The sequence below is a fragment of the Amblyraja radiata genome, chromosome 15, assembly GCF_010909765.2.
Source record: "Amblyraja radiata isolate CabotCenter1 chromosome 15, sAmbRad1.1.pri, whole genome shotgun sequence".
NCBI lineage: Eukaryota > Metazoa > Chordata > Chondrichthyes > Rajiformes > Rajidae > Amblyraja > Amblyraja radiata.
Genome location: NC_045970.1, coordinates 30999131 through 31016225, shown reverse-complemented (window position 1 = coordinate 31016225; position 17095 = coordinate 30999131). Strand labels below are relative to the sequence as shown.

The 17095-nt window shown below is 41.7% G+C and overlaps 1 protein-coding gene across 2 annotated transcripts in view; it reads right to left on the bottom strand.

The window, feature by feature from the left end:
• LOC116981161 (sporulation-specific protein 15-like) overlaps window positions 1–17095 on the bottom strand; it is a 247845-nt gene that overhangs the window by 229694 nt on the left and 1056 nt on the right. For both annotated transcript variants that reach the window (XM_033033964.1, XM_033033965.1), the window contains exons 2-3: window positions 16082–16243; window positions 12657–12762 (exon numbers count right to left, since the gene is read on the bottom strand). In XM_033033964.1, the coding sequence (XP_032889855.1) occupies window positions 12657–12762; window positions 16082–16243 (268 nt within the window). The remainder of the gene's footprint in view (window positions 1–12656; window positions 12763–16081; window positions 16244–17095) is intronic.

The following is a 17095-nucleotide window of genomic DNA, read 5'->3' as shown; positions in this document are numbered from 1 at the left end:
AATAAATGTTGTTGATGGGGGCATAGCTGTCAAGGAGGATTTGATGGAAATGTTGGGCGAATAAAATTAGATTAGTGTAGGATTAATGCAAAATGTAAAGGTAATTGGGCAAATACTTGAAAGGGGAAAAAAGTAGTCATCAAAGAAGAAAAGTGAATACTTGTAATGAGCCCTATTGGTATTTCTAAGCTTTCTTAGCTGAACTCCATTAGTTGCGTTATTGATGATCTTCTATCATGAAATCAAGAGCATAACAATTTGCAGGTAATTCTACAATGATCTTCCCATATGTTCTCTGTTAATGTAGCAGACCATGCCAGCTTTCAGTGGACTTGGATAAAATCCAACTTAGTGCAGATAACATTGACACTATGTACAGTATTTAGCCGCTAAAGACTGCCGCTAACAAGAAACAGTCTCGTCTCTTTCTGCCATCCTTCAGTGGCATCACTGTTATTGAATTTCCCAACAAGAACATGCCTGTGGTCTTCATTAAACAGAAACTGATTGGGATCAGCGTTATCTTGAATGGAAAAAGCCGCAGAACACACAATTGTAACATGCTTCAGTGGAATGGTTTCATTTGATTGGTGGTTCTTTGATTGCACTCAGTATTTATATATTCCTTCAAGTTGCTGTATGATTGTGTTACATACAAGTTGTGGGGCAAGTTAAAATATGAATTGGTTTCTATTTAAGGCATAATGGGCAATACAGACGACTTCCATGATATGGATGGAGAGTTGTGTTCTCAGAGAACAGTCCATATCGCAATTTTCTGTGGCACAGCGGTTGAGTTGCTGCTTTACAGCACCAGAGATACGGGTTTTGATCCTGACTACGGGTGCTGTCTGTATGGAGATTGTAGGTTCTCCCCATGAACTGCGTGGGTTTTCTCCGGGGTCTCCAGTTTCTTCCCACACTCCAAAGACGTACAGGTTTGCAGGTTAATTGGCTTGGTATAATTGTGAATTGTCCTTGGTGTATATAGGATAGTGTAAGTGTGCGGGGATCGCTGGTCGGTGCGGACCCGGTGGGTCAACGGGCCTGTTTCCCCTCTGTATCTCTCAACTAAACTAAATACAATTGTGTCGTCTGTGCATAAATCAAGCATTGCATTAAAAAAAACCATGTTTATTTATTTACTTTATGTTCACACAAGTACACATGACAGTGAATGTTATTATGTATCTCAACATTTCTGGTGGTGATTTGTGAATTCTGTATGAGCACATTTCTGCTCCTTGAAAAGCCAGGGGTTGTCTGTATTTGATCATTCAAAAATTTTGCATCGCCACAATTTTTGCTGAAGTATGTTTATTGTATTTCCACATAAACAATTTCACATGATGTATTGATAACTTGGTTCGCGGTTGACTTTTTTGTCAAGTTCAAGTGAATACATATATTTATAGAATATAAATATAGAAATTAATTTTAAGAATTCGGAAATTTAAACCTTTCAAATTCTGATGAAAGTTAATTTAATTTTTAGTTACATCAGTCCATCTTTGTGGACAGTGGATATTGCAGCCAAAAGCATAAATAGCTTGAAGTGTTTCTTATGACTGAATAGTCCAATCCCAGATTTGCACGATGTATAGCAAGAGTTGCTAGTATACGTGTCTTAATTGGATAGGTTGGGAGTTACATGCTTCTTATGACCTCTTTTCTTTTCAAGTTATGGAAGTGAATTCCTCTCATATAAGGAAGCTAATATCTGTCAGAATTTAAAAGACACCATCAGAAGTTTAAATTGGAGATTAACTTTAGTTAATCACCGAGAAGTCATTTACCTCTCAAAAAAGCTTTCAGAAATCGTTTGTGCCTTGGGGCAATATGCTATTAATTTAGAGCTCAACCCCCATTCTCCCACCACCCCCTTCCAATTTCAAAGTATCACAAGCCAAAAACATTTCAGTTTCATCTGACATTTAAACATATTTACAGTATCGTAATATAAAGTATTACGAGTTTTTAAAAGTTCAGAATAATGTCTCAGCAATGCAGAAAAACTTGTGGAACAACTTTGTTCACCAAAAGCCAAACTCCTGTCAAAATGCTGAGAGGTCAGACTTCCTCATGCTCCAGATTGAAAACAAAATAATGTTGATTATAGACAGCATTGGCCTCACCTTAAATTGTTTGCAAAAAAGGTAGATACAAATCTGCAGTCATTTTACAAAACTTAAAGAGAAACTAGAGACAGAGGGACTGCAGATGCTGGAATCTGGAGACATTTTTTCGGAGAATTCAGTAGGCCAAGCAGCATATGTGGAATGGAAAGGAATTGTCAATGCTTTGGAAAGAAACTGATGCAGAGCCTTTCTCCCAAATGATGCTGCTTGACCCACTGAGGTCCTCCAGCAGATTATTTTTTGCTCCAGAAAATATAACAGACAAAACATTCGCCATGATAATTCTAAACGCATGTGCCCTACAAGCATGGGCGGAAATCCCAGGTGGGATGGGTGGGACACGTCCCTCCCATGCTTTGATAGATGGGGGACAATCCCCGCTATGTTTCGTAATCCGGATTTTGAAATTTGGTGAAAATAAATCTATTAAAATCTCCACTTTAGTGGAGATTTTAGACAGTGGGGGTGTCACTGTTAAGCACTTGTTAAATGTCTCCATTAACATCGTTATAACACAATGTGTCACCATTTGTGTTTTGACCTTCAAGTATTACTGAAGGTATTCACAGAGAATTTCTTAAAGCTGTCTGATGCGGGTCCAATTACCATTTGAACCAGAAACATAGAAAATAGGCCATGCAGGAGGAGGCCATTCGGCCCTTCGAGCCAGCACTGCCATTCATTGTGATCATGGCTGATCGTCCCCAATCAATAACCCGTGCCTGCCTTCTCCCCATATCCCTTGATTCCACTAGCCCCTAGACCTCTATCTAACTCTCTTAAATCCATCCAGTGATTTGGCCTCCACTGCCCTCTGTGGCAGGGAATTCCACAAATTCACAACTCTCTGGGTTTACATTTAATATGTAAAAGAATATGTGTGTGTTTATGATTGTGTTTATAGTTTGTTTGGTTGTTTGTTTGTTTGTCTTTTTGCACAAAGTCCGCGAGCATTGCCACTTTTCATTTCACTGCACATCTCATATGTGTATGTGACGAATAAACTTGACTTGACTTGAAAACGTTTTTTCTCACCTCAGTCTCAAATGGCCTCCCCTTTATTCTAAGACTGTGGCCCCTGGTTCTGGACTCGCCCAACATTGGGAACATTTTTCCTGCATCCAGCGTGTCCAGTCCTTTTATAATTTTATATGTTTCTATAAGATTCCCCCTCAACCTTCTAAACTCCAGTGAATACAAGATTCAAGATTCAAGAGAGTTTATTGTCATGTCTCCCAGATAGGACAATGAAATTCTTGCTTTGCTTCAGCACAACAGAATATAGTAGGCATGAATACAGAACAGATCAGTGTGACCATGTACCATTATATAAATATATACACACATGAATAAATAAACAGATAAAGTGCAAATAAATAGATAATGGTCTATTAATGTTCAGAGTTTGTTTGAGTTGAGTTTAATAGCCTGATGGCTGTGGGGAACAAGCTATTCCTGAACCTGGATGTTGCAGTCTTCAGGCTCCTGTACCTTCTACATGAAGGTAGCGGGGAGATGAGTGTGTGGCCAGGATGGTGTGGGTCCTTGATGATGCTGCCAGCCTTTTTGAGGCAGTGACTGCGATAGATCCCCTTGACGGTAGGGAGGTCTGAGCCGATGATGGGCTGGGCAGTGTTTACTACTTTTTGTAGTCTTTTCCGCTCCTGGGCACTCAAGTTGCCGAACCAAGCCACGATGCAACCGGTCAGAATGCTCTCTACTGTGCACCTGTAGAAGTTAGATAGAGTCCTCCTTGACAAACCGACTCTCCGTAATCTTCTCAGGAAGTAGAGGCGCTGATATGCTTTCTTTATAATTGCATCAGTGTTCTCGGACCAGGAGAGATCTTCAGAGATGTGCACGCCCAGGAATTCAAAGTTTTTTTAACCTTTCCACCATCGTCCCGTTGATATAAGCAGTATTGTGGGTCCCTATCCTACCCTATCCAAAGTCCACAATCAGTTCCTTGGTTTTGCTGGTATTGAGAGCCAGGTTGTTGCGCTGGCACCATTTGGTCAATCGGTCGATCTCACTTCTATACTCTGACTCATCACCATCGATGATTCATCCCACAACAGTCCTTGGCCTCCTGCTTTGCCTGAGTGAGGTCACACGCTAACTGGAAGAACATCAGCTCATATTTTGTTTTGGTAGATTATAAACCTGCAGTATGAACATTGAATTCTCTAATTTAATGTAATATTTTTCCCAAACCTCCCTTTACCCTGCCCCCCTCCTCCCATTCCAGTGTGCATAATTTTCTACCACCACCATAATCACTGTGCTCCTTTCCATTCCGTACGCTCATCCTCCCATCCCCAATTCCACATTTCACTCCTCTTTTCCTTCCTGACTCCTTCCACCCATTTCCCTCTGGGTTTACATTTCACACCTCCTCTAGTTTCTTTGTCTTTCATCCTTTTGTCTCCTTTCCACCTCTAACTTTTATCATTTATTCCACTAATCTGTCAATAACCTCCCCCCTCATCTGTGTCCACCTATCCTTTGCCAGGAATTTCCCAACCCGCACCTCTCTTTTCCAGCTTTCACCTCCCTGTTACATCAGTCTGAAGAAGGGTCCTGACTCAGAATGTTGTCTGTTTAAGAATGAACTGCAGATGCTGGAAAATCGAAGGAAGACAAAAATGCTGGAGCAACTCAGCGGGTGAGGCAGCATCTCTGGAGCGAAGTAAATAGGCAACGTTTCGGGTTAAAACCCTTCTTCAGACTGATGTGGGTGGGCGGGAAGAAGAAAGGAAAAGGTGGAGCCAGTGGGCTGAGGGAGAGCTGAGAAGGGGAGGAGAAAGTAGGGACTACCTGAAATTAGAGAAGTCAATGTTCATACCGCTGAGGTGCAAACTGCCCAAGCAAAATATGAGGTGCAGCTCCTCCAATTTACAGTGGTCCTCACTCTGGCCATGGAGGAGGCCCAGGACAGAAAGGTCGGATTCGGAATGGAAGGGGGAGTTAAAGTGCTGAGCCACCGGGAGGTCAGATTGATTATTGCGAACTGAGTGGAGGCGTTCGGCGAAGCGATTGCCAAGCCTACGTTTGTTCTCACCGATGTAGAGCAGCTGACATCTAGAGCAGTGGATGCAATAGATGAGGTTGGAGGAGGTGCAGGTGAACCTCTGCCGCACCTGGAACGACTGCATGGGTCCTTGAATGGAGTTAAGGGGGGAGGTAACGCTACAAGTGTGGCATTTCCTGCGGTTGCAAGGGAAAGTGCCCGGTGAGGGGGTGGTACGCGTGGGAAGGGACAAATTGACCAGGGAGTTACAGAGGGAGCGGTCTCTGTGGAAAGCAGACAGGGGAGGAGATGGGAAGATGTGGCCAGTGGTGGGATCACGTTGGAGGTGGCGAAAATGGCGGAGGATTATTTGTTGTATGTGACGGCTGGTACGGTGAAAGGTGAGGACATGGGGGACTCTGCCCTTGTTACGAGTGGGGGGATTGGGAGTGAGAGGAGAGTCGCGGGGTATAGAAGAGACCCTGGTGAGAGCCTCATCTATAGTAGAAGAGGCAATCCCCCGTTCCCTGAAGAATGAGGACATCTCCGATGCCCTGGTGCGGAACACATCATCCTGGGTGCAGATGCGGCGTAGACGGAGGAATGGGGAGTAGGGAATGGAGTCCTTACAGGAAGCAGGGTAGGAAGAAGTGTAGTCCAGATAGCCATGGGAGTCAGTGGGTTTATAGTGGATGTCGGTCAGTAGTCTATCACCTGCGATGGAGATAGTGAGGTCAAGAAATGGTAGGGAAATGTCGGAAATGGTCCTGGTGTATTTGAGTGCCGGATGGAAGTTAGTGGTGAAATTGATGAAGTCAGTGAGTTGTGTGTGGGTGCAGGAGGTAACACCAATGCAGTCGTCGATGTAGCGGAGGTAGAGTTTGGGGGTAGGGCCACGGCACACCTCGAACAAAGATTGTTCGACGTACCCTACAAAGAGGCAGGCATAGCTAGGGCCCATGCGTGTGCCCATAGCAATGCCTTGTATTTGGAGGAAATGGGAGGAGTCAAACGAAAAGCTATTAAGAGTAAGGACCAGCTCCGCTAGGCGGAGGAGAGTATCAGTAGGCGGGGATAGGTTGGTTCTGCGATCGAGGAAGAAACGGAGGGCTTTGAGACCCTCCTGGTGGGGGATTGAGATGTAGAGTAACTGGACATTCATGGTGAAGATGAGGGAATGGGGGCCTAGAAAACGGAAGTCCTGGAGTAGATGAAGTGCGTGTGAGGTGTCTTGAACATAGGTCTAGGGAGGGATTTAACCAGGGGTGATAGGATGGATTCGAAAACGTTGTCTGTCCATTTCTTTCCACAGATGCTGTCTGACCCACTGATTTTAGAAACATAGAAACATTGAAAATAGGTGCAGGAGGAGGCCATTCAGCCCTTCGAGCCAGCACCGCCATTCATTGTGATCATGGCTGATCGTCCCCAATCAATAACCCATGCCTGCCTTCTCCCCATATCCCTTGATTCCACTAGCCCCTAGAGCTCTATCTAACTCTCTCTTAAATCCATCCAGTGATTTGGCCTCCACTGCCCTCTGTAGCAGGGAATTCCACAAATTCACAACTCTCTGGGTGAATGTTTTTTCTCACCTCACTCTTAAATGGTCTCCCCTTTATTCTAAGAATGTGGCCCCTGGTTTTGGACTCGCCCAATATTGGGAACATTTTTCCTGCATCTAGCTTGTCCAGTCCTTTTATAATTTTATATGTTTCTATAAGAACCCCCTCATCCTTCTAAACTCCAGTGAATACAAGCCTAGTCTTTTCAATCCTCATATGACAGTCCCGCCATCCCAGGGATCAATCTCGTGAACCTATGCTGCACTGCCTCAAACACAAGGGTGTCCTTCCTCAAATTAGGAGACCAAAACTGTACACAATACTCCAGATGTGGTCTTACCAGAGCCCTATACAACTGCAGAAGAACCTCTTTACTGCTATACTGAAATCCTCTTGTTATGAAGGCCAACATTCCATTAGCTTTCTTCACTGCCTGCTGTACCTGCACGCCAACTTTCAGTGACTTGTGTACAAGGACACCCAGGTCTCTCTGTACCTCTCCCTTACCCAACCTAACCCCATTGAGATAATAATCTGCCCCCTTGTTTTTGCCGCCAAAGTTTTGTTTTCTCCCAACAGTTTGTTTTTCTGCTCAGAGTCCATAATATGGTGTCACAGCATTACAGTATTAAAGTTACAGAGAAAGAGTAGATTAAAAAAAAACCTAATACCCTCAGTTTATGAGATGATTGTTCAGTAGTCTGATAACAGGGGGGGAAGAGGCTCATTCTGAACATGGTGATATGTGGTTTCAAGCTTTTGTATTTACTGCCTGATGGGAGAGGTGAGAAGAGGGAGTGTAAATGGTCCTTGATTATGTAGGAATGTTTAAGAAAGGACTGCAAATGCTGGAAAAATCGAAGGTAGACAAAAATGCTGGAGAAACTCAGTGGGTGAGGCAGCATCTATGGAGTGAAGGAATAGCTGAAGTTGTCGGGTCGAGACCCTTCTTCAGACTGAAGAATTTCAAACAATGACAAGACTGAAGAAGGGTCTCAACCCGAAATGTCACCTATTCCTTCGCTTCATTAGATGCTGCCTCACCCGCTGAGTTTCTCCAGCATTTTAGTCTACCTTTATTATGTGGGCTTCATTTCCAAGGCAGCATGAAATGTAGATGGAGTCAATGGAGGGAAGGTTGGTTTGTGTGAAGGACTGGGCTGTTTCACAACTTTCTGCAATTCCTTGCAGTTTTGGGCAGAGCGAAAGTAAATGCATCCCGATAGGACACTTTCGACTGTGCAACTGTAGACATTTATCGAGTCATTAGTTGCATGCCAAACGTCCTTAATCTTTCGAAGAAGTATAGGCGTGGTGTGCTTTCTTGGCTCTAGCTTCAGTGTTGTTGGCCCAGGCCAAATCCTAAATATTTATGTCTGGGAACTTGAAGTTCTTGATCTCTACTTCGGCACCACTGATGTTGACTGGTGCATGTTTACCACCTCATTTCTTGAAGTCACTAACTATCTCCTTTGTCTTGCTGACATTGGGGGAGAGATTGTTATTGTAACACCATGCTACTAAGCTCTATATTTCTTTCCTGTACTCCATCTTGCCATTGTTTGAAATTCAGGCCACAATGGTAGTACCATCTGCAAACTTGTAAATATAGTTGGAGCAGAATTTAGGTGGGCAGTCGTGAGTGTATAGGGGGTATAGCAAGAGGCTAAGAATACATCCTTGCAGGGGGCGGAAATCTCTATCAAACCATGGGGGAGACACAATTTCTTGGTGGCTGCGTGCGCACGCGCACACACGCGAGGCTTCGGAGGCTTCAGCCGTGGGCCCTGTGGACGGTAACATTGGGAGCTGACCTGGTTGGTGACCGACTCCAAACTCCAGCAACAGCAGCTTCGTCCGCAGAGAATTGTGGGGCTTGAATCGGCCCGTTAGCGGGGCCTTTCATCGCCAGGCGCGGCTTAAAATCGGCCGACAGGAGCTTCAACATAGGGAGCCTCAATCGCCTCGACGCAGCAGTTTGACTGCCTGACCGCGGTGCGATGGAAGTTTCTGCGTCCCATTTTAAGCCGCACCGGGTGATGAAAGGCCCCGAGAACGGGCCGATTCAGCCCTTAGAAAACATCTGATACCCGCTTGAATCTTTCAAAAGCTACAATGTGATAAATAACACTCAAACAAACAAAACTGAAGCAAATAAAGGCAAACAGAAGAACCAACCTTGGAGGGGGGAGAGAGAGAGAGAGATGGGAAAAACATACAAAATAACGTGGGTGGCCGTGAATGAGGGACTTACCTGCAAGCCAGCCAGGAGACCCGTTCGACCGGAGCCCTTAATGACCTGACCCGTTTAAATCCGATACCCGATACCCAATTAAATATTTCCCATCCACCAATACATTCAATTAGTTGCGACTCATTAGGGGATCTTATTGAAACGTATAAAATTGTTAAGGACTTGGACACACTAGTGGCAGGAAACATGTTCCCGATGTTGGGGGAGTCCAGAACCAGGGGACACAGTTTAAGAATAAGGAGCGGGAATAAAATTCAGAAAGTTGTGACCACTGCCTAGTCCATCATCAGCTCTGACCTCCCCACCATTGAAGGGATCTGTCGTAGTCGCTGCCTCAAAAAGGCTGCCAACATCATCAAAGACCCACACCATCCTGGCCACACACTCATCTCTCCGTTGCCATCGGGAAGAAGGTACAGGAGCTTGAAATCTGGAACATCCAGGTTCAGGACAGCTTTTTCCCCACAGCTATCAGGCTATTAAACGCAACATCAAACAAGCTCTGAACAATAACAGTCTATTATTACTATTGCACTTTATCTGTTTATTTATTGTGTGTATATATATATGGTCTATGGTATATAGACACACTGAACTTTTATCTCCCATTCTGTATTATGTTTACATATTCTGTTGTTCTGCAGCAAGCAAGAATTTCATTGTCCTATCTGGGACACATGACAAATCTCTTGACTTGACTCTTGACTATCTACATATCACTTGTCAGGCTTTGCCTCACCCCCATCTTTCTTTTCCAGTTTTTTTTCTACCACCCCTTGATGAATCTGAGGAAGGGTCTCAACTAGAAATGTTGTCTATCCCTTTTCCTTCCACAGATACTGCCTGACCCACTGAGCTACTCCAATGGTTTGTCATTTGTTCAGGATTCCAGCATCTACAGTTTTTTTGTGCCTCCATATTCTACACTGGCATTTTTCTTTTTGCACTACCTTTAGTACTTATTTGTACTCATGTATAGAATGATTTAACTAGATGGTGAAAAACATTTATTTGTGTGCTATGTCTCAGTACATGTGACAATAATAAATCAATAATGTATTTTGCTTTATTCTGTGAGGGCCCTGGCATATCAGACACAAAACCATTGTCCTGATATTTCTAGTGCTATCTGGTCAACACAAAAGAAGCACTTGAATGCTTTGAGCAACTTCCCCGGGTATATAAATTATTTAAAAATCTTTCAACTCAATAGGCAGATACAGGAACCAATGATTTAATATTAGAAGTTCATACTCATATTAAGAAGAAATGCTTACTTAAATAGCAGCAAGAAAGCAGCCAAGCAAAAAGAAAAGGAACTTGGGGCAACAGCTGATGACAGTGCCTGGATGATTTGGCTAACAAACGTAGATATATTTCATGACAAAAGCCAAAATAAACTTTGCCTCTGTCCAATAAAACCTTTGTCTTATCTTATTTACAAATTCTGAAATTTTGGGTTGGGTCCAATTAATAAAGGCTCCCTAAATGTTTCCTTTGCCATATTTCATTAAAACGGATTCCTTAACCAAACTTTTAATCACCCTTTCCTAATACTGCCTCCTAAGTCTCACTGTTAACTTCTGGCTGATTCGATTCCTGCAAAACCTTTTTGAGACTTTCCAATTCTAAAGTAACAATATAAATCCAAGGTGCTGTTGTACAAATACACTAAAAAAAAAGTGCACTCCCTCCAAAGAACTGTATCTTCAGAGCAGCACATTAATAAGCTTCACCAGTTTAACAATAGAATTTTCTGTTAAACAGTATCAACATTTATCTCATTTTGTTTTACATTCATCAGCCTTCTTTCAAAATGTTTGCACAACAGTCTCATCAAAGTAAGGCTCAGGTTCATTAAAATTTACTTTAAAATAACAAAGTTAGTTAATGCGTCAAAAGAATGTTCACCAAACTGTAATTAGATGTGTTAGCATCTAAATCCACAAATTGTAATTGTTTACCAGATGTAATATCTTTACCAATGATAGCACAATAAACAAAGTATGCATCTTAAAAGTAATTACTTAATCAACGACCCTTCACAAAAACCTTTATAATCTAAGTTTGAAACACAGCGCTGCCAGGACAGTTGAGGTAAGTTTAAGGAGCATTTTAAAGAAGGATAGAGAGGTTCAGAAGCAGTGCCCTTTAAGAAAAATACTCCAGAATTTAGGGCCAGCTGAAGGCAGGCTGCACATAGTGAAGCAATTAAAAGAACAGATGATCAAGAGACAAAAAGTGGAGGATCACAGATAGTATAGAATTTTGTAGAGATAGGAGAAATTAAAGAGGTTGAAAGGGCAAGGCTACGGAAAAATTTAACAACAATAAGCCTTTTAAATTAAAAATGTTGTTTAATATGAAGATATAGAAATCATTTGGGGAGAGCAATGATAGGCCAATGGGACTGTTTGCAAGTTGGAACATAGCTGCATACTATACGTTTTACAGATGCTCAGTAAGTGAATAACATAAACATAATGAGTTTGTGTGTAATTCTTTCCTATCTGCAACATGCAGTGTAATTGAAATCAAACATATGGAAGGAAGGATGTCCACAGTAACATAATCACCATTTAAATAATGCCTGCAAAACAGAATGTAACCATAATTATTATAACTGGAAAAAGTAATGGACACTTTCATGTTGATCATGTTAATCAGAGAGTTATGGAAAAAGATAAATTAGGAATGTGACAAATATATTGATGTAAAGTTGAATATAAGATTGAGAAGATGAACTAATATAAGAGATAATTGATCTTCAAATAATAGATTTGAATTAAAAGTGTAAATGTTCTGGTCAATCTGAGTACCCAGTACAGAATGCAAATTTCTTCAGTTTATTAGCATTGTCTAAGTTCCATAAAATTTTGCATTTGGTGTAACTGGTGGGTGGGCCAGTGTAGCCAATGGAAATTAGTTTCATCAATTTGTTACAATATTTGTTTTAAAATGTAACATAAATATCAGATTAGATTATGTAAAACTGTGCACTTCTACAGCTTGGTTCTTGGTTCTTGGTTTCTTGGTCCTCCAAAATATTCCAAATGGAATTTAAACTGAAGGTGGTGAAGCTCAAGAAAAATGTAAAAAATTATTGTTTTGGACGTAACCAAGTCTTTTTTTAAACAAAAACGTTTAGCACTTTGAAGTAATATTGCACAATAAAGAAGTAAAAACCTGTATTTAAACAGAATGTTTAGTGATGCCTTTATAGCTAGTAATAATATTTTGAAATATAGTCACAATTGTAATGAATGAAACACAGAAGTTAGTTTGCACACAGCAAAGTTTGCATAAGCAGCAAAGTGACAACAACAGATAAGCTGTTTTAGTGGTATTGAGAATAAATATTTGACAGAACATAAGGGATAGCTTTCCTGCTCATCAGAAGTATAGGTTATAGGGGAACAAATGGATCAGAGTTTAGTGTCCAATTTAAAAGATTGCATTTCTGTGAATTAAGTACTCACAGTATCAGCCACAGGTATTTGGCCAGATTTCTGTACTTCTATCTCCTGACCTGCAACAAATCCTTTAGATATATAAGCGAGAGTCCTCCCAGAAATGGACTATGACATTTTCGTGTAAAGATTTAACATTTTTGTTTCTATAATAATTCTCTTGATATTGCTACCAGTAATATATCTATGTCAAATGATAGTTACTCTATTTTCACTAACCGTTTTCCCTGCAAGGATTGAAGTAAGCTGAAGTAAGGCGCTCTTGTGGCAGTTATTCCAGTTTCTGATCCGGAATTCACAGTAAGTTGGGAACTGTAAACTCCATCTGTAAGACACCACTGTATGATATATTGTTTGAAAATCTGCAAACTTATTTACCAAGGGAACCCTATCCATTTTTAGATAAAACATCAATAGGATACTCGGCTGAAATAGAATATGATTTCACTGAGAACTAATATACAATATACTGATATCAAAAGGTTCCAGTATGATGGTTAAGGTGGCCTCTTTAAGTTGAAATACAAATATAACGCGTTCTCTGCTAAATTCCATTTTAAAGAAGTAGAATGGACAAGGAAGAACCACATGCAAAATCAGTAGGGGTCTGAATACCATATAAGTAGCCCGGTCACACATTAAAGAAGCCGCACATCATTTTGGTGTCAAACAATTGAATATATATTACTTATACTACCAAAGACCTGAGTTACTCCTGCATTTTTTGTCTTTCCAAACAAGACCAACTGTCAAGAAATAAACAACGACAGGGGGTATAAAGTTTCATTAACAACCAACCTGATCTCCCGGTGGCTCAGCACTTCAACTACCCCTCCCATTCCGAATCCGACCTTTCTGTCCTGGGCCTCCTCCATGGCCAGAGTGAGGCCCACCGTAAATTGGAGAACCAGCACCTCATATTTCGTTTGGGAATGAACATGCGGAATGAACATGGACTTCTCCAATTTTAGGTAGTCCCTGCTTTCTCCTTCTTTCCCCTCCCCTTCCCAGCTCTCCCACAGCCCACTGTCTCCACCTCTTCCTTTCTTCTTCCCGCACCCCCCCACACCAGTCTGAAGAAGGGTCTCGACCTGAAACGTTGCCTATTTCCTTCGCTCCATAGATGCTGCCTTACTAGCTGAGTTTTTCCAGCATTTTTGACTACCCTTCACTTTACTATTCATTATTTTTCAGTTGGCACTGGAAGTTTATAGGGGGCTTTTGAAATATTTTGGGAGCTTTTCTGGAACATCATCAAAACTATCAATGTTTATTGTGAAAATCCACTGAGGTCTTCAAAGAACAAGTGCTGGCCTTAGCTCAATGGAAATATTGTTGAAGTCACAGCAACAAGATTATGGCATCATACTAAGGGGTTGCGAGAGGAATACGAGGAGGAAATAAGAACAAACAGAACAGCAGCAGCTGTGATGGGAGAGCACTTTGTCACTAGGAATAAAGGAAATTCATTTTCCTCTGGACTTCCTCTCCCAGGATCTGCAGTGCCACACACAAGAATCTCAGTGCAATCTCCACTGGATCCTAAGCTTTCTTGAAAGATGTTAGTTCTCTGCCAGTTCACTACAAACCTTCTGTGGAAATGGTTGTCTGGAGTTCATATATTCTCTGCCAAGAAAATTATGTCTAATTAACACGTAGAATCATTGGACCATGCAGCACAGTAATACGTCTACCTTGTCCATGGCGACTATGATAATAATAATAATGCATTTTATTTATGGGCGCCTTTCAGAGCACTCGAGGTCACCTTACAGATTAAAACAAGCAAATTACAAATTTATAAATAAAATAAAACAAAAACAGCATATAGAGAGAGCAGCGGCAACTAATCGCGCCAGCGTTCACTCTCACTTTCGGCAGCCATTTTAAAAGTAACAGATCACTCAAAAACACATTTTAACATGGACATCCACCACTGTGACTCCTACACATTCTTCACTGTGATGGAAGGCAAAATAGAGTTCAAGTCCTTCCTTTTGTTCTTCCTCGATCGTGCGTCTCGAGCCCCCATTGACGGGCCGATCTTGACTCCCATCGAGGCGTTCAGCTCCTGCATCGGGAATGTCAGCTCCCCCGCGCCGAGCGATCGAACCTCGCGTCGGGGCTGGTTGAACCTTCCGCGGCGTTGGAGCTCCCGACTTGGCCTCTCCCGAGACTGCGAGCCCTTGATGGTAAGTCCATGATGGTCGCGGTGGAAGCGATCTCAGGCAAGGGATCCGCTCCAATGTTAAGTCCACACCCCGCAGTGGGGCTCACGACAGTCCGAGGAGGCCTCTAGCTCCAGCGATGGTAGGCCGCAGATCCCGGAGAATGTGGTCCGAAACTTGATCACATCTCCGGGAAGGTAAGAACTTGAAAAAAAGTTTCCCCTGATCCCCTCCCCCCACATAAAACAAACCGAAGCACATTAAAACCAGCTTTAACAAACTAAAAATAACAAAAAAGAAAGAAAAACCAAACAGACTGCCGGCAGGGCTGCCATCACCCTCCTCTAAGCTATCTACGCTAATCCAATTTGCCTGCATTATAACTGAATACCTCTACTCCTTTCCGATGCAAGCACTCACTTAAACGCTAGTATCTACCTCCTCGGCCTTGTTCCAAATAGCCCCCACTCCTTGATTACTCCTCGTATCTCTTTTAAATTTCTCCCTTCTCCCCTTAAACTTTGGTCCTCTAGTATCAGATTCAACATCCTCGAAAAAAACAATCTGACTGTCTATCCTATCTATGCCACTCATAATTTTATAATCCTTAACTGGATCTGGTCATCCCCCAGCCTCCTACATTCCAGTGAGATAAATCTAGCCTATCATGTTCATAAGTCACAGGAGCAGAATTAGGCCATTTGGCCCATCAAGTCTACTACACCATTCAATTATGGATGATCTTACCGTTCCCTCTCAACCCCTTTCTCCTGGTTTATCCCTGTAACCTTTGACACCCTTACTAATCAAGAACCTATCAATCTCTGCTTTAAAAATACCCAAAGACGGCCTCTACAGCCATCTAGGGCAATGAATTACACAGATTCACCACCCTCTGACTAAAGAAATTCATCCTCACCTCCTTTCTAAAGCCACGTCCTTTTATTCTGAGGCTGTGCCCTCTGGTCCTACACTCTTCCACTAGTGGAAACATCCTCTCCACATCCACTCTATCCAGGCCTTTCTTTATTTGTTAGGTTTAAATGAGATTCCCCTCGTCCCTCTAAACTCCAGTGAGTATAGGTGCAGAGCTGTTAAACACTCATCATACGTTAACCCAATCTTCCCTGTAATCACTCTCGTAAACCTGGACCTTCTCCAATACATTGTTCAAATCTCTCTTTGCAACAACAGCCTTCTTTTTCTAAGCAATATCCGGGTGAACCTCTTCTTTATTCTTTCTATTGTTACAACATGCTCCTGTAATCTGGCAACTAGATCAGTATACAGTACTTCAAGTACGGTCCAACCAAATTGAATGCTGAAGCTCTAGATCTCTACTTAGGTTTATTTAGATTTATCTTACTCACACCTATTTCATCCTATAGCTGTGCTATGTTCAAATTAATAAAGAGAAAAATAAATCAATATATACATAGCATTAGATGTGGAATTTTAAATTCTGTTTCTTCTTACCATACAATTCATCCCTGATGAGTTTCAATACACTGGTGTAGATCCCCGATTCTGGCAAGATATCTTCTAATACTTGAAAAACCATTTTCATTCTATCCTCTGTTGGCTTTTTGAAGGACAGTTCCTTTTTGTCTTCAATCAGACGGACAAGATACTGATTCGCTACACAAATAATTTAAAGAAAGTAATGAATAACCCAGGTTTGATTTTTGTTGTTAACTGATTCACAGAAAGACACTGTCCCTAAGGGTTTGATAGAATGATGCTTTATGCCAAGATGATGTCCACTAGATGGTAATATTATGATAACTAATTTATAAGCTACATCAATCAGCCATGGCTCATTTCACAGCATAAATAACAATAACTGTGTGCAAACTGGAGCTACAAATTATGCAAATATATATCCTGACACTACATTCCATGTAGAAGTGTGGGCTAATAATGTTTGTAACCATAAAAAATACTAATTAATGATTTATAGGGCAAGGTAATTTAAATGCACTTTGTGAAGTGTTACCAATTTCTGACTTCCTTTTCTTAATCCTATGACACGTTCTGGGTGGTCATTAAAAACATGGGATGCCATGAGTTTACTTTTCTCTTGTCACATTCCCGTGTAAATTCTAGTCTTGAAGTAATTTTATGGTTAAAAAGTGAGAGTTCTCAGCTGGTTCAGGTGGAGACCCGAGAGGGAGGGCAGCCAAAGCATGAAGACTAAGTGGAAGATTTATCTAACAGGCTCTCAATCCAGTATTGAATTGGAAAACCTTATTTGGAGCGAACAACAATGGCCACTGGTGGGACAATCATGGGAAAATGGCATCATTTTGTGTTCCTGACACAAAAATGGAAATCAATTTAGGGGCACGGGGGCGAGTCATATCTGCAAAAAAATTGTCAAATTTCCTATTGATGCAAAGCAATATAAAAGTCTTGTGTTTCACTCCACAACATAAATTGATTTTCAATCACTAAAAAGAAAAGCTTAATGGGCCTGTCCCACAGGCGACT